At 36.6% G+C, this 22896-nt stretch overlaps 1 protein-coding gene across 8 annotated transcripts in view; it reads left to right on the top strand.

The window, feature by feature from the left end:
- Window positions 1-22896, top strand: part of LOC144444563 (uncharacterized) — a 63274-nt gene that overhangs the window by 22578 nt on the left and 17800 nt on the right. For 6 of the 8 annotated variants that reach the window (XM_078134028.1, XM_078134033.1, XM_078134034.1 and 3 more), the window contains 9 exons: window positions 1080-1148; window positions 1603-2011; window positions 4560-5156; window positions 12463-12734; window positions 13533-13706; window positions 15323-15448; window positions 16782-16982; window positions 19431-19610; window positions 20022-21116. In XM_078134028.1, the coding sequence (XP_077990154.1) occupies window positions 1080-1148; window positions 1603-2011; window positions 4560-5156; window positions 12463-12734; window positions 13533-13706; window positions 15323-15448; window positions 16782-16982; window positions 19431-19610; window positions 20022-21116 (3123 nt within the window). The remainder of the gene's footprint in view (window positions 1-1079; window positions 1149-1602; window positions 2012-4559; window positions 5157-12462; window positions 12735-13532; window positions 13707-15322; window positions 15449-16781; window positions 16983-19430; window positions 19611-20021; window positions 21117-22896) is intronic. The other 2 variants (XM_078134029.1, XM_078134030.1) reach the window with 2 other exon arrangements.

Below are 22896 nucleotides of genomic sequence, written 5' to 3'. Positions count from 1 at the left end.
TTAATGCAGTTATTCGAAACGTGCTCGGCGTTACTTACTAGTAAGTGGAGGCTGACTGCGCCATTTCTTTGCAACGTTCCGTGTAATCAGAGTTGAAAATATACCTATTTTTGTAAAGTAGTTTTGTTTGAAAGAACACAGATACAGATGTATGTTGTAATACAATTCTTAAAGGGGTATCGCCGTTACTGGTCGCCATGCAGCGAAAATAATTTGAAAATTTACTGGTCAACGTCAAAATTGTCTTTCTTTCATAGCTTCTATTGTATAGACCGACTCTTCAAACGACGATTTATAGGAAAACAACAAGTAAGGTCATTCCACTCCTTGATGTAAACATGTAACAGTTACGGCTCAGATAACGGGGTACTATCAATCTAATTAATTATGCAAGATGGGTAATTGAACTAATGCACCTCGCGTCATCATAGTAGGAATGTATCGTTCCAAACCACACATGCGCATTTGCAATCCTTAACTTTCAAAGTAAACAATTTTATTTATATTTTCGCAGTTTATGTCCCATGTCTCTGTTCTATGACTTCCCAAATCCATCACTCCCATTGTAATAAAATGTTACAAAATGTGATTATGGTTAAATTTAGCCTGGCGTTGTGTGAATCAATACAAATGTATCGTTTTACAAATTCTCTACGGTTCTAAAACAACGGTGTTTTACTTTCTTCCACAGTACTTGAATGTCTACATTACATACTAACGATTTAAAAATATAAACACTATTTTTTCTCATGTATTATTGTTGTTTCTTATGAATTTCCTTCATCGTAACTGTAAACATGGACTTGGAAATATTCTTACAGCTTTCATCAGTAAGCTAAGTGGTCCAGTTGGTATAATCCGGGGTCTTAAATGTGTAACAAGTGTATTTTCAAGTAACTTAATACTTACCTTTCAGTGCTGACGACATCCATGACGTCATGCAGTGACTTCATTCGTGTTATTTATTTACTCTATTCCTAATATCATGTTGGTGAAGTGGTGTTAGATCCATCAAATGTTAGATAAGTTAATCTGATTATGTTATGTTTAATAACGCCTTCAATTCTTCTTTTCAAAAGGTCGAACTTTTAAAACGAAAATTGGGTCAAATTCAGGACGATGCAGTGGACGAAGAACATCGCCGGAAGGTATCCCTTCCCATCTAGCTAGCATTGCGCATGCGGCAAACTAAATAATTACTTGTTTTGTTTTGTTTTGAAATATCGCTCTAAAAGCATGGACGTTGCGCCATTGGCATCATCGTATAAATGGCAAATTGTCGTCTGCTGTGTGATGTGTTCATTTGTGCAAACTGCATTTAGGTGTAACGTATGAACGGTATAATGTATTATAAAGCCATATTGCATGCCATTATCATTGTGTCTAAATGTTGCATTTCATATTAAATTATGATTCCATCTAGGGTTAAGCATGTTGCACATAGGACACGTTCAGTACTCTTATCACCATGACATTGCACAATTTCCATGTTTATCACTGGTCATGTATGCTGTGAAATGGTATAATACTAATCCATCACCTTGCACAATTGACTTTTCTTACACAGATTTTAACATGTCTGTATTTGTGTTTCTTTGAAAGATGAAAAAACTTCAGGAACAGGAAGGCAGCATCGAATACGATGTCTCGGCATTGATGGCGGAGTTACATGAAAAAACTGAACGCGAACGTGACCTTGAACACCAGTTACAGCTTGTGGAAGAGGAGGCCAACGTCATGCGACGAAAGTTGGGAGAAATCGAACATGAGAGAGAAAACCTTGAATTTGAACTTGAGAAGTATAAAATGCACTTTGGAACGCTTGAGACTCCCAGAAAAGAAGGAGAAAAGGGTAACATCAGTGAAAAGGAAGCGGAACTCCGATTACAACTGATGATGGTGGAACAAGAAGCCACAGTCATGCGCAGAAAGATGTCCGAATTAGAGACTAAGAATGAAGAGCTACAATTAGCCTCTGGGAAAGGTGGCGTTTCGGCTGTCACTGCGGGCGGTAAGTTTGATACTGTCATTTGTTGGAAGAGTCATATTATTACAAATTCTGACCACTACTTATTTAAGTTATTCACCACTTTAAATACCTCACAGAAAATATTTGATCAATAAGGTCAAAGGTCGTTAATTTGATTATCTATAGTTTCTCTCACAGCAAATCAAGAATTCGATACCGGGCGGGATGTAATTACATAGCGGAAAATTATTTGTCGTGTGACGTATGACTTTTGTTTTTCCTTACCTTGAGGCTTCTAATTACAATACACCTTATGTCTTATTACGCTAAATTGAAGCAAATAGGATTATGCAAAGAGAGGCATTTCCTTACTAATCAAATAGATAGCCATTTGTATAAGGCATTTTTACATATTTGGAGAATACTTGCTAAAGACATACACATCTTCACGGGTCAACTGGTGTCTATATCCCACATTAGTGTGTATGTAACGAGGCACGTCAATAATTTAGAATTACATGAAAATTGTCGTCTGCTCGCGCACGTGGAAAAGTCAAAATTTGCATACTGCAATGCACTTTAGGCTACATGCCATGGACATATCAATTACGTGTACTAGATTTATTTAGTAGTTGGACATCGTCTAACATCACTTTTGGAGACATGATATCAATTCAAGGTAGTTCGTCGCTCATGACCAAATTTCAGCTAGCAACAAATTGGCGCGAAAACTGCCATGCAACTCGCAAATGTTATCCATACATTTGATTTCTGACTGATTGGAACGACTTATAAATTACATAGGTTATTCCCTAATGACGTGAACTTTTATTGTGAGAGAACGGACGACTGCTGTTGCACACTTGATTGATAACTTCATCTATTAATGCTGTAGGCTCATTAAACACATCCAGGTCTATTTATAGCACATGTGTCACCTTGATGACGTCATGAAAAGGGCGAGGAGACAAATGGTGACATTTTCAATTTTATTTATTCCGTAACATCAGTTAAGATAATTAATGAGCAATTGTTAATTGATTTCTCAAAGAAATTTCCACTAAAATGATCACTTGATTTATACGGCTATCAGCTGCAACTGGCGCCATCCAGAAGGAGTAAGAGTAATGAACTCCGTCCGTCTGTCCGTAAAACCAGTGCGACCACCTGGATGGATTTTTAACCGTTCAAACTTGATAAAAAGACGAGATACTACAGCGAATATTTATGTTTATTGATTTGAGATGAATCGTCAAATGGTGGTCATCATTTGTGTCGCAAAGATTATCAATTAATTTGTATAATATCTTAAAAATTTAATTGTCGAATGAACATTTTGCTGATTTATATACACCTTGATATTCAAGTTGAATTAATTAATGTGTTGTTCCCCCTCTGTTTTCTTTTTCATGTATTTTGTCTATCCAATATCATCAGGTGCAAACTTTATTTTAAGACATTGACCTTTGACCTTGACTTTGATATTCGGAGTCAATTATCAAAACCTACCAAGGATAATTTGTTGTATCTATCTGTTGCCATGCACCAGTTTCTCTTAAATCATGTCGCCATTCAGTCATTTAAAGTAATATATTTGATGGCTGTGTCTTCTACGAAGACTTGTTTTATTGTTGCCATGAAGAATATAACTTGACATTATGTAAAATTCAACTCTGATTATATTCCGAAAGATGTACACAATATTAGGTAAAATTCCCCATAATTACTTCCGATGCGACCAAAGATTCTCGCGTTTACACAAATTTCACTTATCGTAAATGTATGGATTGTAGGCTTTGTCTGACAAGAGAATAAAGCAAGTGACATGACATTTTCATAATATTACATCCGTTTGTTAGACGGAAAGACCACGTTCGTCTTTAATCCAGGACTCTACTCTTTCCGTTTTCTTGTATCTCTTTCGGTTTCCATGGTTACAAAAGTAGATTGCGCGTCCTCAGTTTACAAGAGCCTCCGGTAATGGCAAATTGATATAAATGTGGATGTTACTAACACTCCTTTTACTAGTATTACGAAATTTAGATAATGGAATTCACACACACATTTGTGGTTTACCTTATAGATGTATACTCCTTCATTCTGAATACACCGTGTACTAGAAATCGCTGAAGTGTTCTTACCTTAAGTAAAGCAACATAGTCATCAGATACGCAGTTTTAAAAAGAAATCACTGTTTATATAATATATAATAATATATCCAAATAACTTTTCATTTCTTCAGTGTCATTATCATAACGATTTCCCACTGAGTTGTATGTTACTGTTTTGAGCCGCTTACTCGAAGACGACATCTCTTTCGCATACCAAATCAGAAATAGCGTTTTGTATTGGTAATGTCTGTTTTGCGACTTGCGTGCGACTATAAAAACATTACTGTCGATTTGATTCGAAAGAGTGTGTGGACAACTTAGTCCCTTGGCAGTGGATTTTAACTGTAATTTCGTGGGGAAATTGCATTCCGTGATTATTCTACTGGAAAACCCTAGCACTGCACTATCCTGTAAATAACGCATCTCTCTTTTTTGAGTATGTAATTTGAACACAATGTTTTATTTTTCATTTTTTGTAGATCGTACTGGCAGTGCTGGAGGGAAAGGGTCGGCAGAAGTGCAGCGCCATATTGAAGAAGCGGAGACACTGAGACAGCATTTATCTGACGCCGAAAATGAAATTACTATTCTTTCATCTCGGCTCTACAAGTATGAAGAACTATCAACTATTGGACTTATACATGCAGAAGACAGTAAAGAGGATACTGAACTAAAAAAATACCTCCGAAAGAAAGAAGAAGAAAACCTCGCAATCCGGAAGCGACTTGTGGAAACCGAAATCATAATTAGCATGTTAGAGGACGAAGTTAAGACCTACAAAAAGTTGAACGACGATGCAATAGGCCACGGGATGAAGGTGAAAGGCAAAGGAGCAGAGGCGAAGCTAAAATCTCAAATCAGTTTGTTGAAACAAGAAAATGAACGAATTCGCAAGAAGACGGTGGATCTAGAGATTCACAACGAGCATTTACAAGAGGAGTTGCACGACTTGAGCAGTCATAAGGATGAACTAACAGCTACTGGTGGAGCGCCCCCAAGCTCACCAGAGCACTCAGTGGAAAGTGATAGATTGCCCGCATTGCAAGGAAAAGTCAACCATTTAGAGGAACAATTAGGTTCGTAATGTAACCTTTGACCTAGCCGTTGGTAACCTTTAATCCTAGTACTCCTTGGTCTCTCCACCCCACTTAATAATGACAACAGAGCAATACCCAAGGCTCATCTTCTTCAATATATTTGACTTTTTTTACCTTTTCTTCCTCTTCCATTAATGTAAACAGACGATACTTGCATGCAATGCTTTTCCTATCTTGTAGTCTTTATATAAGCTGAACCTAGACTATCTTTATTTTAGAAATTAGCTGTTTAGATATAACTGTAAGTTAGCCCAGTAGTATATTTTTACATAGACTAATTGACGAAGAAGCAGTAGCTGTGACTTCAAGTAATTGTTTATTTGGAAAGAAATCAAGCTGGAGACCATCACTGAGAATAGATTATTAGCTTTGCAAAGTATTGATTTTGTTGTCTGTGATCAAAACGTAAACATCTCGGCAACAAAGTGACAACATATTCCCAATTTTTAGTCTTATGTTTATCATACTCATGGTGGCGGTGTACAGGATATGACGTCAACACAATGAGTCAACTTGTAGCAATATGAACACCACTTGGAATAGAAAATGACTACAATGCTCAAAGTTATAGCTACTGCGGCTTTAGAAATTTCCTCTCTTTGTTACTTGGGGACAGTTATGCAATTTTTCGATAGTTTTGCATGAAAGGGTAGCATCGAATCATGGTATAGTTTATCAATGGAAGCACTCATATGTTATTAGCGAAGTTAAAAGTAACCAAGAATGATATTTGAGGGGAGGAGACACCTCGATGATTCTGGTACAGTTTTACAAAAATTGAAACCTTGTGTTACAATCAACAACTGATTTCAGAAGAGCGCATGTTCGATTATAAGATAGTCAGAAGTTTCCGCCCTCAACGGTTGACCTCATCACCTTTGCGTTGTATATCTTCGACGGTATACGTTACTAGAACCTGCAAACTGTACTCACGTCGTTTTAGATTCTGAGTGCTTGTGATTTCACTGATAAAGTAGTTTCTAAATGGATGGAAAAAGAAAAGGACTCTTGAAGTCTATCGTAAACAATTTTAAACATATCTTATTGTAAGCCGAACACTTCACGCTACAAGATGAGTCTTCAAGTTTTTGAGCAAGTATTCAGAACTTGAAATGTTAGACAGCTTATACAAATTTACGGAACGGAATTATTCAAATGCTGTGAGTATACATTTAAAACCGTTAAAACCTCGTATCGTCATAATTTACCTTGTAACGATGCAGCGATTTATAAATCACAATTTTCTTACCCAGTCCTTTGTTCTACGTAAGTTGACGCGTAGACCGTTGAAATGCGGACATTTGTGAATGTACGTACAGTATTTTGTAGCGCGTACTTAAATTCTGACGTCATTAGTGACCTATGATTTTATGACGTCACTTCCAGTTATTGACATTTCAACCAACCTATAGTCGCGTCGGTCGTGATGGGATTCGCCATTTTCGCCATTTTTCTGAATTCTATATCCAGGTTCTATACATTCGTTGTCAACATTATCTGCCTTTCCTTAACTGCCAATCATGACTAAGTATATTGCTACAGGCGTTTTTACACGTACCGCGAAAATTGCCGTTTTAATATAAAAGTTACGTCTCAGAACTTAAGTACGTAATGGTCACGTGATCTGACATATCTAACCGAGTGACACATATTTCTTGTGTGCAATCTCATCCGTGCAAAAATCCTCTCTGCAACCTTGTATGCAAACATCTAAATTGTACATTTACAATTTTAACAGACGTGCCATTGTGGATTTGTCCAAAAAGATGTTAGAACATCACCGGGTGGGAAGTTTTGTTATATGGCTGTTAAACCTGTGAGGGCGCCACAACGGGCACGCTGATACGAAAATTTACATCATCAGTTCAAGCGAACATTGCTTGATTTTATGAAAGTCTTTTAGGAATCAAACTACTAATATTGTAAGTAGTAAATTATGTTTGTTCGGTGAACAGGCCGTGGATAATTACTGTAGATGTCAAATAGTAAACTAAATAGAAATAAAAATATTTAGATATGTTTGATCGACGAAAAACTACTCTGACACGTGATTCTAACCATTGGAAATTGAATTTTGTGAAAGTGTGCGGGCAGTACACGTTCATTTAGCTTTACAATGCGTTGATGGCCCTACCTACAATCTCCATCATCGTTGTTCAGGGAACGGTTTTATTTCTGTGCAGGATTGTGACTGTTTGATGTATACAAGTGCGGTGTGGGGGTGGGGGTGGGGGTGGGGGTGGGGGTGGGGGTGGTTTACGAGTGTTCGTCTTATTATTTTCAATAGATTTAAAATCTATCGCCCCGACTTCCCAGTAGATTTGAAGGTGTAGTTGATGAGAAAGGAACTGCCTACCATAACACAAAGTAACCTAACTGATTCAACCTGAGTTTACATCATATGAATATTTTATAGTAGTAGTACTCAAAGCAATTCGAAAAATTGAAATCAGGGAATGTCAGCAAGGAATGACAGAGTTAGAAATACTAGCGAATCTTTGTGAATAAGACTAACTATTAATGAATATAAAAAGGGGATTTGTGATTGGCCCGGTGCTGTGTACCTCTGTTAATTTAGGGGTTTTAAGCCAATCAGAACCCATTTGCGATGTTAACAAAAGACAAACTAATTTTAGAGTTTACAGTGTCAGATGCAAATGTTTTAGTGAATACTAAGAAAACGTGCAAAAATTCGGAATATTTTAGTTGAAGTTTGTTTGAGTCGTGAAGACACTTAATTATTGAAACAGTATGGTGTTATTATACTACACAAGAAGCACGCGTGGTGGTAAAATTACTATTTCAATACGGAATGTTTTGTAATGATTTCTCTTCTCTGTATATTGGTGTGCTGTTTTTAATTTTGTGACTTTTGACAGAATCTCTTTTCTTTCTTTTATTCCAAATTGTTTTAAGTTGTTGCACATATTCTTTGATATACCACATTTTTCCACCATGGTCTTTCATCATAAGTTTGTATTAAAACAGGGTGCAATTCATTCTCTATTTTGAGACTAATTATGAAAAAAATGCAGATTTTCTTATTTGCACACAAAAAATAAAAGTTGCTGTGTACGTGTAAAGGTTATTGTATCTCCTTGTTTACAAAAAACATAGCACACATCCATCTGGTGCGGGGGTTAGTGGTCACACAAGTTGTTGCCGTAACAACCATAAACACCGCCCTCTTGTGTTTGTTTTCATATTTGCATTTATTTTGGTTTTATTTGTTCCGCATGGCTTGCTCAAACCACTCCGCATGTAGTAAATATTTGCATGACTGTGGATAAATATTTCCATCATCGGTATGAATGGCCTTTGGTGTTGTAATGGGGGTTGCATGAAGGTTTCTAACACTTTAGGTGAAGGGAAAAAAACAAAGATAAAAACTAGACTAAATGTATTTGTGATGATTATGATGAATGCGTCATAAATTAGCAGATAACTAACAATGTAGAAACCATTCGCTTTTTGACATGACGGCATATATAATAACCTTGCAAACGATAAAATCACGTTGGCAATTCCACACAGCATAAAACGTCACCCTTCGTAAAATAACTTAGCAGTAACCTATTAAACCATGGCAGTTTCAGTTGCCTCCTCACGTATCGTTCACATAAACGAAAATCACTCACTCATACATGATGTAATTAGTAAACTCTGATTCGTAAAAGTTCATAGTTCATGTATATTTACGACAGTGGCTAATTAGAACTCATCATGTTGCCTTATGTAATGGCATCTAACAAGCTATTCGTGTTGTGCCTAACAAGCTCTTCGTGTAGTAGTTGACGAGTAGAAATTTCTGACATACGTACTAACCAGCAAGCTAAGTCTAATTTTAACACTTTCACAGTGACGGCCTTGTAGGCTCCAACAACATTACGGCCACACATAGACTACATACCTCAACAGAAATATGAACAATTATGCTATAACATATTGATTGAAAGGACATTCTCCATAAATCTGGTCAAATATTTGAAACTATGCAAAATGTTTCAAAAATAATCGATTCAACGTCTCGAGATTGATAAATGTATGCAAATGGATATGCAAGTAAATTTCTTTTGTTATGGGACTAGCTGATTTACACTTCGCATAAACCAAAGTTACATTTGTTTTCTCTCGATACAGTTTATTAAAAGTATTTTTAAAATCAAAAGGTAACCATGGCAATTCAGTCACACTTATGGAGAACGTCCAGTCAATACATTACAGAGTATATCACAGCCAATGAAAATCATGGTCCCTTTCACCAAATACCTAAAATTTTAGACAATTTTCTTTATAATTGTTTTCATATGTTTTTACGACATCCACCATAATAGAAATCTCTTGGGATTTGATATCAGCCTCGTTGAAGTAGTATTTCTATTTTTAAAAAAAAACACCAAAGTTGTCCATGTCTATGTGCAATCCGATACTGCAGATTACATTACAAGTTCTTTTCAATTCACCTAAAATAAAACCATGACAAGTAATATTTTGAAATAGATCCCATCATATCTTATTGCCTGCGATTTCATTGGCTGTGTGTTATCTGGTCACTAAGCAATTATAAGTGTAGTCAACCTCACGCGGTGACGATAAACCGCAAAGCATTCTGGGACACTTGTGGTATTTTTGGTAGGCCCAACCCCCGTCCGGTTATCTCCAAAATTTCCCATCATGCTTTGTATTACGTCAGAGATGATGGATTCAAGGGGCGTGTTGGATAAACAATAGAAGTAAGTCCCCCTATCTGGCTGACCCTGTCATCAGAGGTCACATAAATCCTGAGAAGTGAGTTTTCCTACCTGCCTACTCGACCAATCATCAAAGTTGTAATGGGTGACTTTGGAATGTATGAACAGCAAGGTGCGGAGAAACACCTCACTACTTCTTGTGAAACGGGGTCAAAATTCTACCAGTAACATAAGAAAAGTTGATATTATGATGTTTTGATGTGTCTACCATGTCATCGAATTCAGACTCAACTCTAAAAAACATCTGTTATCTCCAAGCCACTTGTCGCACATATCAAACTGACGTAAATGCAAATCACTGTTTCGTATCGCATTCTTTTAGCATTACCATCGGCTGGAATTTTCACTCCATGGCAGTATACGCCATGGACTATCACCAGAGAACAGTCATGGCCTAATGTTATCAGTTCTTTGCCTAAAGGATAAAATTTAGAAAGCTATTAGTATTACTAAAATTCATATAGGCACCACTTGAAATTACGAGATTTAGAGTATGGTTCATATACACGCATTCATCATTTAGTGAACTATTTCATTTCACTACGTGCCTGAGTAGAGCCATTTATCCGCTTAAAGGCAGACTAAAGTGGGCAATTAAGATTCAGAAGCCTTCATTTACTATTGTCTGTTTTTAGCTCTTCACTTCGTCTCCCATGGGCCTAATGAAGCCATCTGCTTTGCTAGTCTGTGGTGAGCATGGCGGATGAACGACGTTCCTAAGTGCATATCTGAGATGCTTCCACGTCAACATTTAAGGTCAAAGGTCATTTATGACAGTCGAAATTAATAGCCAGACTGTCTTCTCATCTTTCATGAGTACACATCAGATGGTTATTAGCATAATTCTACAAAAACTGTATAATATGTTGCAGACACGTGTGGTGCCACATGTGGACAGCTTCTTTTAAATTTAATGTGTATATTGGGAGTATTGCTTTACACGGACTACTGATTTCTTTGTCATATACTTAATAAACCTACCCAAATAACACAAAAGCAAAACAAACTCAGAAAAAAAACTCACAACCTTAGTTGCGCTCATCCCTAGGGCATGTTTTACCACTTTTAAAAACAATAAGTGATGTGTGACCGACGTGTCATGACCAGTTCTGTCAAATGACAAGGGAACTGGTTTTATTAGTGACTTCAGCAACCACATTCCGTCAATTTTGGCACACATGATTGCCTTTTCATTTTCCATGTATCGATTTAAAAGTAAAATTGATTGGTTGCCAAAAGCCACATGTTATTGTGTCTAGTTTAGAAGTTGCTATCTACAGTATAAACTTTTGCATATAATTTAAATATTGAATTATGCAGTAGAAATGAACTACACGACCCATGCACCTTAGGTTGATATATGCAAGACCCATACACCTTAGGTTGATATTTACAAGACCCATACACCTTAGCTTGATATTTACATCACCCACGCACCTTAGGTTGATATTTACAAGACCGATACACCTTAAGTTGATATTTGCATGACCCATACACTTTAGATTGATATTTGCATCACCCATACAACTTAATTCGATATTTTACAAGACCCATACACCCTAGATTGATATTTACATCACCCATACACCTTAAGTTGATATTTACAAGACCCATACACCTTAGGTTAATATTTACATAACTCATACACCTTAGGTTGATATTTACATGACCCATACACCTTAGGTCGATATGTAAATGACCCATGCACCTTAGGTTGATATTTACATCACCCATGCTCATTAAGTTGATATTTACAAGACCCATACACCTTAAGTTGATATTTACATGACCCATGCTCCTTAAGTTGATATTTACATGACCCATGCTCCTTAAGTTGATATTTACATCACCCATACACCTTAAGTTGATATTTACATGACCTGTATACCTTAGGTTAAAATTTACATGACCCGTACACCTTAGGTTGATATTAATATCACCCATACACCTTAGGTTGATATTTATATGACCCGTACACCTTAGGTTGATATTTACATGACCCATACACCTCAGGTTGATGTTTACCTCACCCATACACCTTAGTTTGGTATTGACATGACCCATACACCCTAAGTGGTCAATTTAAATTTGAGATGTACATGGCGTTGGTTTAGTGCTGAGTCATGTATAGGGACGAATGGTACAACCCGATTCAAGTTACTGTTCACCAGCTCTCGTTGATACAACTATGCAGAAACTCATTAGAAACTACATCTCCTACACTAGGTTAACAAGATCAAAATGTTGTTTTCTATTAAATAAACCATTTAATGGTACTGCAACTAGACACAGACTCACAGGCGCCAATGTTTTGACATCTGCATTTGATGTCTGTATAGCGACATGTTAGGTCTTTTCGTTTTAGACAAAATGTCGTCATAAACTATTTATTCAATCTTAAAGTGTAGCATGTTCACTTTCTTAATGATGGTTTGTTGTATCAAACACAGCCGCTGAACACTAACATGAAACGGGTTGTAATGTGTCTATGAGAAACATCTTTGGTACTGACACTATGTTTTCAAACCATGCAGGTGATCTGTTTTCAATTGTCAAAGGCAAAGAACACATCCAGGAACAGCAAGAGGAAGAACTAAAACTTGCACAGAGAACACTGAAAGTAGCGTCAACGGAAGCACGAATCAGACAAGAGGATCTCGAAAGACAGCTTGTAGCTGCTGAGGCGAAGCAAGAAACTTTACTGAAACATCTTGAAAACGTTGAGACGCACGCGCAAAAACTACAAGAAGAGCTAGACCACACATGCGCAGTAGACGAAGAGAACAGACCTGGGGTAGAGAACAAGGTATTCGTACTTTTGCTTAGTTAAGGTCTAGCGATCAATCTTCATGTCAAGGCAATGGTGATTTATGCATCACATCTCAAACCACTATAGAAGAGTGATCTGAGATCACATAAACCTTTTTCAAGATGTTGCAAAAAAGTATTTAATAAGTGTTATGATGAAGATCACCAGATCAATATCATAATTTTCACGAATTAAACATGCATTTTCGTTTTATGTGAATTATGTATATGCAGCCCTGGAATGAAATAGTACTGTCACTGGGGTTGTATACTGATAAAATATACAGAATATGACGACATAGTATACATGTAAATTTGATGTGACAACATGTGACAACCCATGATCTAAGAGCTGTCAATATTTTAAAGGGCCACAGTCGGTAACTTTAATTTTCTTGATGGTTACTTTTGTTCCATATTGTTAATATTCTTAAATTACTTCCAACAACTAAAATATATCGTACCATGTCAAGAAACAGGTAGAGTTTTCACCAGAATTTTATTTAAAAAATATAAATGTGACGAAGAAACACCAGTCTGAATATCAAAGCCTAATTTTGTATGTATCCTCTAGCCGTATCTATCATGTTGTGTTATCTCTGGTTTAGTTAGTTTCTGTAATAAGTTTTAGTGTATAATTGTAAACATTTTACCAGGCTCCAGCCTAAAAGGGACCTCCGTCACAGGCTACACCACTAGTATATCTTTCAGAGTACGTTGGTTTATTCTTATTCCATATAAGTATAACTCACATTATGACTCATAATCATATCATTATATTGATTCCTTCACATAGGATCATCTCTCAATGCTAAAATCATTAGAAGCCCTACTTGAAGAAGAGCGAGGGAAGACCAAAGCAGCTGAAAAGAAACTGGAGCTATTGAGTGAGACGGCTTCAGAAAGTAGATCAGTGTGTTCGGACGATACAGGATATAAGGATAGGGAAAAGGAATTATTACGCTTTGAGGTGAGTACTTGACTTGCGCAAAGACGTAAAACATCCTCGTTATCTTCGTAAAAACAAAAGATGACTTTTTACATGTAAGGTGACTTCGAACACGCTCCCTGGAAATATAATAACTCTGGCACGCGAGAACAGACTTACTAACGATCTAAGATAATAGATTAGATAAGGCAAGATAACAAGATTAGATAATAATTTATTAATCATCTTGGGAAAAGTACCTGCTCGTAAAAACATCAAATCACGAATCACAAACAGAACATCAAGAAGTATGCACAAACAATTTTAAAGATAATAAAATGAAGACGAGAGACAACAGTAGAATCATGACGAATGAGAAAAGAATCTACGATGAAGTCAATTGACAACTTGTGACAAAATGGAGAGCCATTGATAACAACAATATATATAAGTATCGTATACTAAAGCTACCGTAACAAACTCATCTTTCCTCTAAAAATAAATGTAACAGCAAAAGTGTCATGGTCGCTATAACGTATATCCTCTCAATGGAACAACTGCAGTCTGTTCAAACACTACAGTATTTGCTGAGAATGCTAACACAGCTATCGCTCTCTTTTATGTGATTCCTTTATCGAAGGAATGTATTGAAGTAAAATTGCAGCTGTTGTGGCAACCTTAACATATCAACCTCGAAGAGTGACAAAGATACCAATGAAAATGTCTGACTTTGTTAGAGTTACATTGATAGATATATCCCCTATCGTTATATACTAATATAGCTGTATTCCTACAATGTACCTCCCTTACCTGTACTACTTATCAAAATTATGGTTGCCTTTTCAAACACAAAATATTACTTTTACCATTTTGTCAATAAAACATTTCTATAGCAATGAATCCAAATAGGTATGTTTTATAAATATATCACGAGTGAAATCAATCTGTTTTCTACAAGCTTGAGATCAATTTGATTGAAATCAGATGTAGCAGTCATGACACTATCTGTGTAGTAGCTGCAAATAAAACGGAAATTAAAACTTGTAATAGAAGTTCGATTCAAGTAACAAAAAAAGAACGAGTTCAACTGACTTCTACATCAGATGGGGTTGCCATCAGATATCTGTCAGTCTAAAGGCAAAGTAAAGAGTTATGTATGTATACATACATACATACATACATACATACATACATACATACATACATACACACATACATACATACACACACACACACACATACATACATACATACATACATACATACATACATACATACATACATACATACATACATACATACATACATACATACATACATACATTGTGTAGATGTATTATTATGCATCTACACAAAGCTTAGTCCGTTACGACAGAATAACTAAGTTCTCGTCGTCATAATCATACGTCTTATATTTTGACCTGTTGTTATTAAACATATCCATTTATAGGAAAATGTATCCTTAACTTTTCCATCAACAACACATATTTCTACATGTTAGTTGTCTTCGATAACACGTTCTGTGATTAATGGTAGTGGCTGGCCTTAACGACTATTTTCAGGTGACCTCCTTTGACCTCATAATCTACAGTAACGAGACGGTTTGTAAGAGTCATGTTACTCGTGATAACCAATGTATATCTCTCCTACTTTCCCAGCTCAATGAAAGTCAGTCCATGATGGCCGAGGCTGATGACGAGATTCGTAGTATGCAGGAGGAGCTCACCAAAGAACGCGAGGCACGTGAGAAGGAAAAGCAGGAGTACGAACGTCGCATTGTGGAGGTTAGTCGACCCTTTAGATACGCCTATATAGTCTGTTTGGATCTTTATCTAAGCTAAACATGTATACAATTCACGGTAGAATTCACATACTTTCGATAACTTTTGGCAAAGTTCATTATGCTGGGAGGGAGGGAAGTTACCATTCAAGTGATAGTACTGTTTGAAACTTCGATGTCGAAAGTCAAATATTCCCAAATACACACGTAATGAAACGTTTTGATATTTTTTTTAATAAATTTAAACTGCATTACCCATGTTTATCAATTGTAAACACTGACCATCCCTCAATTAGTCAATATTAAAACCCCCTCAAAGTTCCTGTTTAGTTTCGTCCATGCGTCCTATATCTCGAGGCAAGCAATGGCTGGCTGTAAAAGTTGTACATGTACTCCTTGTGTACGTGTAGAATACAGTTCCTCCAAACGTATTCGTCCGATTAAGGTACCATATTATCATAAAATTGGAACTTGAGTAAAAATAACATGAATCCGTTGTTCTAATTATGGCAAAAATGGTGAACTTCAATTCGAAATGAACAATATACCACTCATTGTGTATTTAATAGCCTAAAATGTATCTATACCTTTGCTTACATGACTGCAACATATTTCAAAACATCCACTTTAAAAATAATCATTTTGCACACAGATAAAAAAGTAGTGGTTCACTTGATGTCTGACACCGGTAATACCTTCAAGTGTTTTTAGAGTGCATATTTTAGATAAATTAGCAATTGAAGGCAACTAAATGCTAGCAATAAATCCACATTCATTTGTATTTGTATTTGAATTGATCTCAGGGTCACATGTTTAGTTATTCATATCTAAAATCTTTTCAACCCCCCTCCCACCCCCACCCCAATTAGAACATGGAAAAACTACATGCAAAGACAAATTTATTATCTGCAACTATAGTACAACTTTCTATTCATGTCTGTAAGATTTTAAGACTGTTTTTCACTTCACAAAATCCTTTCAATCAAAGTATGTCATACAAAAACACGGTATTTTACTGTAACAGTTGACCCCGGGTAATTACTTCCAAAGTATATGCCCTTGAGGGAACATTAGTAACGGTAATTTGCAGATATTTATTTGAACGAGTTTGTAAGACTGTTTTCACTTTTAGAATTATTCCAATCAAAACATGTCCATACAAAAAATACCCCCCCCCATACAGTATATTACTTTGAACGTTGATAACGTCTACCCTGGACAAATTACATCCAAACTACTATTAAGCTCTTGAGGGAACATTGCATGATACTTGATAGACAACTAACATATAACCTTTCCCCCGTCTACGTTATTGTATCTCGCAATTCCAATTTAAGTTATCCAAATCACAGATAGGAAAAGACAAAGAGAGAGCTGTTGAAGTAGAAAGACAGAACTCTGAACATCAACGTAAAATGGAAACCACGGCATGGAAAACAGAGAAAACTGAACTTTACGAACAGTTAGAGGAGTTCAAGAAAAAGACTGATGATTTGCATAGAAAACTACAAACAGAGCAAAGCAATTGGTCCAAAGAGGTAAAAAAACAAACATTTGTATGTACTTATTTATCTTATTATTTCGCCAAAATTTACATTTTAATTTACCATCGTTATATTTTTTCATTTACATAATACAAATGATACATAACTATTCCATATTTGTATTATTTATTTTATTCGTAATTTATTCATTTGTGTCATATTTTTGTTGTTAACAGGTTTACCAGGCATAAGCATCATTTATTTATTGCTTATTCAGTTCTTTCTTTTTACTTTCTTTGTTTATATATCTATGTTTTGTTTATTTATTTGTTTTGACCCCGTTTATTCATATGCATGCTTGGTGTCTCTTTTGCAAGTGTGTTGTGACATTCTTTCCCCGTAAATTACCAACCCTGTAGCAGTTTGACCTTTCACACCAAATACCAATTTGAAAGTTTCAAGCGTTTGATCCATAAAATCGGCGGTGGAAAACATAACAAGTCTGTCCTCGTTAAAATGCCTCCATGGACTTCGACCAAGTTACGAATCCTCTCCCTCACTCCTTACCCCACCCATCTAAATTTCTCAACTAGAACACAAAAATCCACTGTAATCGCGAAAACAATAAGATGTTGTGTGAGCGTTGGCGTCGCACAAAATCAGTTTTATGGGTAGAAGAGTCATTGGTAATATTCACAGTGTCAAATTATCATGATTTATATGTACTCTTGCCGCATTGTCATGGAGTCAAAAAGACGACTGCTTGACACTCTAGTCTCAGTAATTTACTGTCACCGTCAACATCTGTCGTTGTTTTGTCTGTCATTGCCAATGTGCCTGAAACAAAGCGTTACTCTATCGATATCTAAGTTTCATAAACTAATATATCGGATTTTAAAAACTCGATATTCTGTACAACAGATGGACCCAATAAATATCTCGTGAAAGTCGCGTTGTACACGTTCGAACAGCGAACACGATTTATATTTAAGGTCGTTCACGTCCGACGATTTGCGTCTAAGTCACTGCGCTCCTTAAAATATGAGTCAAAACATTCAATATCACCATAGCAACACAGTCAAATTGAGTCACAGTTGAACATGTTGAATACGAGGTGGAAAACAACCTAGGTCAGTACGTCATAAACATGGATTGTGATCTTTTCGTATTATATTTCATAAATTGAGCTCGTACAGGTATAAATATTCATTCCCAACCTGTTCTTCATCCGGTCAGAAAATAGTCGTGGCATAATAGTTTTGTTTTTGTTGAACACAGCAATTTGGGAGAAAAATTAGATATTCGCCCACTATTTTCATTATTTCTTTTTCGTCCTGATTAAGACACCCTCAAGGCTTTACAATTTCTTTCAGTCAGTTTTAATAAAAAACGAATTTAGAAATAAAACTATTAATTTGCTGGTTTAATTGAATAACCGTACAGTAAAGAGTAAACAATACTCCTCTGCAAATATGATTTTCCTTGGGGTACTTTGTCCAAGAGAGATGTGGTACAGTGTACTAAATCACAGGATAGGCCAGGATAGATGGGTCTCTGTCATTTCTGGTATATGACACTATGGATAATTGATTGTGTTCAAATGCTGTGTAGACATGTAGGTCATCCTTAAGTACATTGCATGTCATAAAATAGACGAGAGTAGTAAAGTAGAACAGGTTCTTTATGTGCACACTGTCAGACTGACATAAAGAAGACAACGTGAGTCAAGTGTGAGATTCACGACCAGTTCTCCTCGATGAAAGCAATGTGGTTGTAAATTTTAGGGTACGTGTTTTTTGTGTCCCAAATGGGAATCACCCAGAGGGTATTGCAGGTGTAGATTCCGTCCGTGCGTTCGTCCATGTAAGCGCTATTAAACTCTGATGAAATGCAGTCAATGTTGTCCAACCATGGCACAAAGGTGATTTGACAGACAAACTGTGACAGGTGATGCATGTCCCTATCTGACATTTTCCTCAGCTGCATTCTCACATTTGACCTCAGACAACCAACACAAATCATAGTTTAAGAATTATGTTGGTGGTCTCAGAGTTGACAGAACAGTACTAGTGGTAATTTTTATCACGAAGTGTTGTATTCGTTCAAAAGCTCAGTACATTCAATAAATATCAACTTATTTAAATGGCCATGCCGTTATCTTCACTTTTGTAATCCATTGACAACCGTTCCGTATTAGGATGACCCCGACAAATAATTCATACACATGTACAGTAAATAGTTTGGAGTTTGAAAATTAAATATCCACAGATCTCAGACTTGACGTCAGGGCTCAACTTTACATTTCATGGGAGACACTGTGACAGATTTCACCACTTAACGGTCTATGAGAATTATATCGATCAAGCAGTCTCAATGACATATGAATTCACTTGTTCAAAATTTTTTTTCAATTGTGAAACGTGTAAAATGTTGTCTTGTTCTCAAATATCTATCTTTGTCAACCATCTATATCCCATAATCTTCAATCCATGATATTTCTAGGATTTCAATAATAAAGGTGCTAAGTCAGGTGATACCACACCAACATCACCGGATTGGATAAGTGAGAAGGCAGAGCTTGAACGTGTCAGACAGAAACTGGAAGCTGAAACACAGAAACTTGAAAACGATTCATCTCAACACAAGGCAAAGAATAACGAACTCAAAGCCAAGCTAGAAGTGGTGAGTTTATACTTTGGCACTCCCATCCCCTCATCCACTAATGTAGCTGCTACTAGCCCCAAGGGCCGGTTACACTGCCGTATTCAACACAAAGGATCGCCAATGATGTGCCAAGGCGCGCGGCGAGTCACCGAGACAAAGCCCGAACGTGCTGTTGTCTTCGGCTTTGTTCGGGAAACGTCGCCGAGGTTTTGTACACGACTACATGTATACAAGTCCCAGAATACTTGCACAAATCACATAAATATAATACTAACAAGTGGTAATGATTGCAACTACTTTACAATTTGATTAGGAATAGCAATACCATTTATCGATGGATAATGTTTACAATGTCAGCTTTCCTCAGTGGTACAATTATTGGTGTAAGTTTGTATTTTGTACTGATTGCCATAATTTCATCTTTCGCAGACAACAGTTAAGAACGAAGAACTTCAAGCTTCACGTGACATTCTGATGGAAGAAAGATCACTTCTGCACGGTAAACTCACCGAGGCACAACAAGAGAAATCTGAATTTGAGGTGACTGTGAAGAAAGAAAGATCTTTATGGGAAAAGGAAAGAGCAACTCTAAAATTTGAGTTCGAGAATGAAAGGAAAAGGCGCGAAAACGAACTAAAGAAAACGAAGGATGAAAATGAAAGACTTCGAAAAGACAGATGCCAAGAAGACACAGGGCACAAGCAATATGAAGCAAAACTTAAGGAGTTCGAGAGAAAGGCGAAAGAACTTCATGAACTTTTGAAGAAGAAGGAGGAATCGTTTGCCAAAGAAAAGTCGAACATTATAGAAGAGCAGAAGAGACATTTACAAACGACTACGCAAAAACTTGAACAAGAAAACCAGGACCTGAAATCTCGTCTGCAAAAACGAGAAGTTGAGACTCAGGACAAAATGAACGAACTACAGCGTGAAGTTGAAGAACGTAAAAACGAATCTACGCAGTTTAGGAGTAAACTTAAATCTGCGGAGCAGGAACAAGAACAACTCCAAAGAAAAAGTCATGATCTGGAGGGAGAACTAGCCAAGGAGAAGTCAGCATTAAAGGAATCTGTTAAAATGACGGAAACGCGTGTACAATCTGTATCCTCCAACCAGAAAGAGATTGATACACTCACTAGCGAAAAAAGACAATTACAAAATAAACTTCTGGCGAACGAGAACGACTGGAAGCGGGAAAAAGAACAACTGAAAGAAGCTATGGAAAAGTTGAAGACCAGTTTAAAAGCGCGGGAAGAGGCCTGGATCAATGAACGGACAACATTGACTGATGAGAGAAATGTTGCAAAGAGCGCCCTCAAAGAAAAGGAGGCAAAGTTGACATCGACCACAGCTGAGCTTACCAACGACAAACACAAACTGAAGAAAGAGCTTGAGGAGCGTAAAGCATCGTGGGATAGGGAGCGTAAACATCTACAGGACAGCTTGAACGAGAAATCGAATAATGACCAGTCTGCTGTCAGAGAGAAGGAACTTGAGGCTGAGGTCAAGAAATTGAATGAGAAGGTCAGTACAAGTTTATGATGGAAAAAACTTTGTTTTATGTACGTGGTAGTTAAAGTACTTATTTATTAGCCATGAGTTCGTTAGATGAGTGATGTTCATGTTAATGGAAGCTTTGCCTTGTTTCAGTTGTTTTAACATTATATTACTGAAATATATATTCGCAGTGCAGCAAATCTAGTGAAAAAAATTGCCATGATATTTTTTCTGGCTTCTCTCTGATAGTTCTTGATCTTATACTGATTACAAGTTGGCCATTTATCAACCACAGTCTTGATGTCATTCTGACAGCTTTGGCGATACGGCCTGCCACTGCCTATGTTTGTTATTATAAGTCAGTAAGGGCATGTTAAAGTCCGATGAATCGTCAAAACAAACATACTCAAAAGTGAAATGGCATTTCTATTAAGTATTCGCAGAATGTGTTTATTACGTCAACGATATTAAGTTGTCATCTCCTTCCATCTTCCCATGTGCCCTCACCCAGAAAATGAGTTATTAACACAATGTTATATATTAAAGCTGAACACGCAGGCAGTTTGTCATAATTTTTCATTGGCTGTCAAAAATTTAGCCCAATGTCCCCTAACATTGGTGAACAACGACACAATTATCAGATTGCGTCAGAGTGCATGAATGCGAAGCACATTGTTGAGTCGCATCATATCAGTTCAGTGATTGAGAAAATCGAGGGACAGCTTTTGTTCTGTGCGGTTTGTCACGACTTTAACAGCCACAGTTTTGATCAAATTTTAGTTCACTCAGACGACAATGCGACTGTCTTCAGCTGTCGTCTACAGATCAGCCATTTGGTAGGACCAAAAACGCCTTTCCATTGGTTTAAATTCATTGACCACTCTCACATTTAATGCGAACATGTCTCGAGATTAACCTCATGTGCTTATCAGGGAATAGACGCCTTCCGAAATCATGTAGACTTCTTTTTTTTAAGTGAAGAGGATATTTATATACCATACTTCAGTTAATCGCTTATATGCAATTATGGTGAACAGTAGGAAACCCGAAATTATTAACCTTAGCTGTGACACGGATCAGGTTTGTTTTCCGGTTCTCTATAAAGACAGGAAAACTATATATAAAACGAAAACAGTAATTAATGAAGCTTTAATGTACTTGAAGTGGTAAAAATAAACCGTTCGTAATAATGGTCTAATGATAATATCCATACTACCCGCGAGTTTATTTACAGGGCGGGATGTAATTAATTTCAAGTAGTTGCCTACATTGTTCACAAAGTGTGAGACGTAGACGTCGTCTAGTCGAAATTATTTCAGTTTGTTGCCCATTGCTGGCCAGTTTGGGGTTTCAATTATTGAGACGGACTCTCATGCGTAAAAACCACGTAAAATGTAAACAGCTTATCTTGAAGTCAGGGAAACTTTACATTCGTCTAATGGATTTACATTGAATGATTTATCGAAAATAGTGATAGCGCCATTCTCATATTTCTGTCAGTTTACTGGTAAATATGTAAATATAAGACAATACAGTCTCAGCTTTGAAATAACTTAAGTTCACCAGAAAAAAAAGTGAGCCAGCAAGATCCAACACCAAACATTGAAAAGTAGAAAAAAAACCTACAAATCAATTTACATGCTCCTTGTTACAAACCATATCCAAACCTGTCATCTTTAATGTCCTGCAATTTTTCAAAAAAAATGTTGGTTTGAATTTTGATAGCAGCCTACCCTGCAGTGCAGGTAAACCGATATAGCTGTTATGCTATACTAGTTCTACTCCTAAATCCAATACTATCTGAGAT

This window comes from Glandiceps talaboti, chromosome 13 (assembly GCF_964340395.1).
Source record: "Glandiceps talaboti chromosome 13, keGlaTala1.1, whole genome shotgun sequence".
Lineage (NCBI taxonomy): Eukaryota > Metazoa > Hemichordata > Enteropneusta > Spengelidae > Glandiceps > Glandiceps talaboti.
Note: the sequence above shows the minus strand (reverse complement) of the source record. Positions and strands in the feature narration are given on the sequence as shown.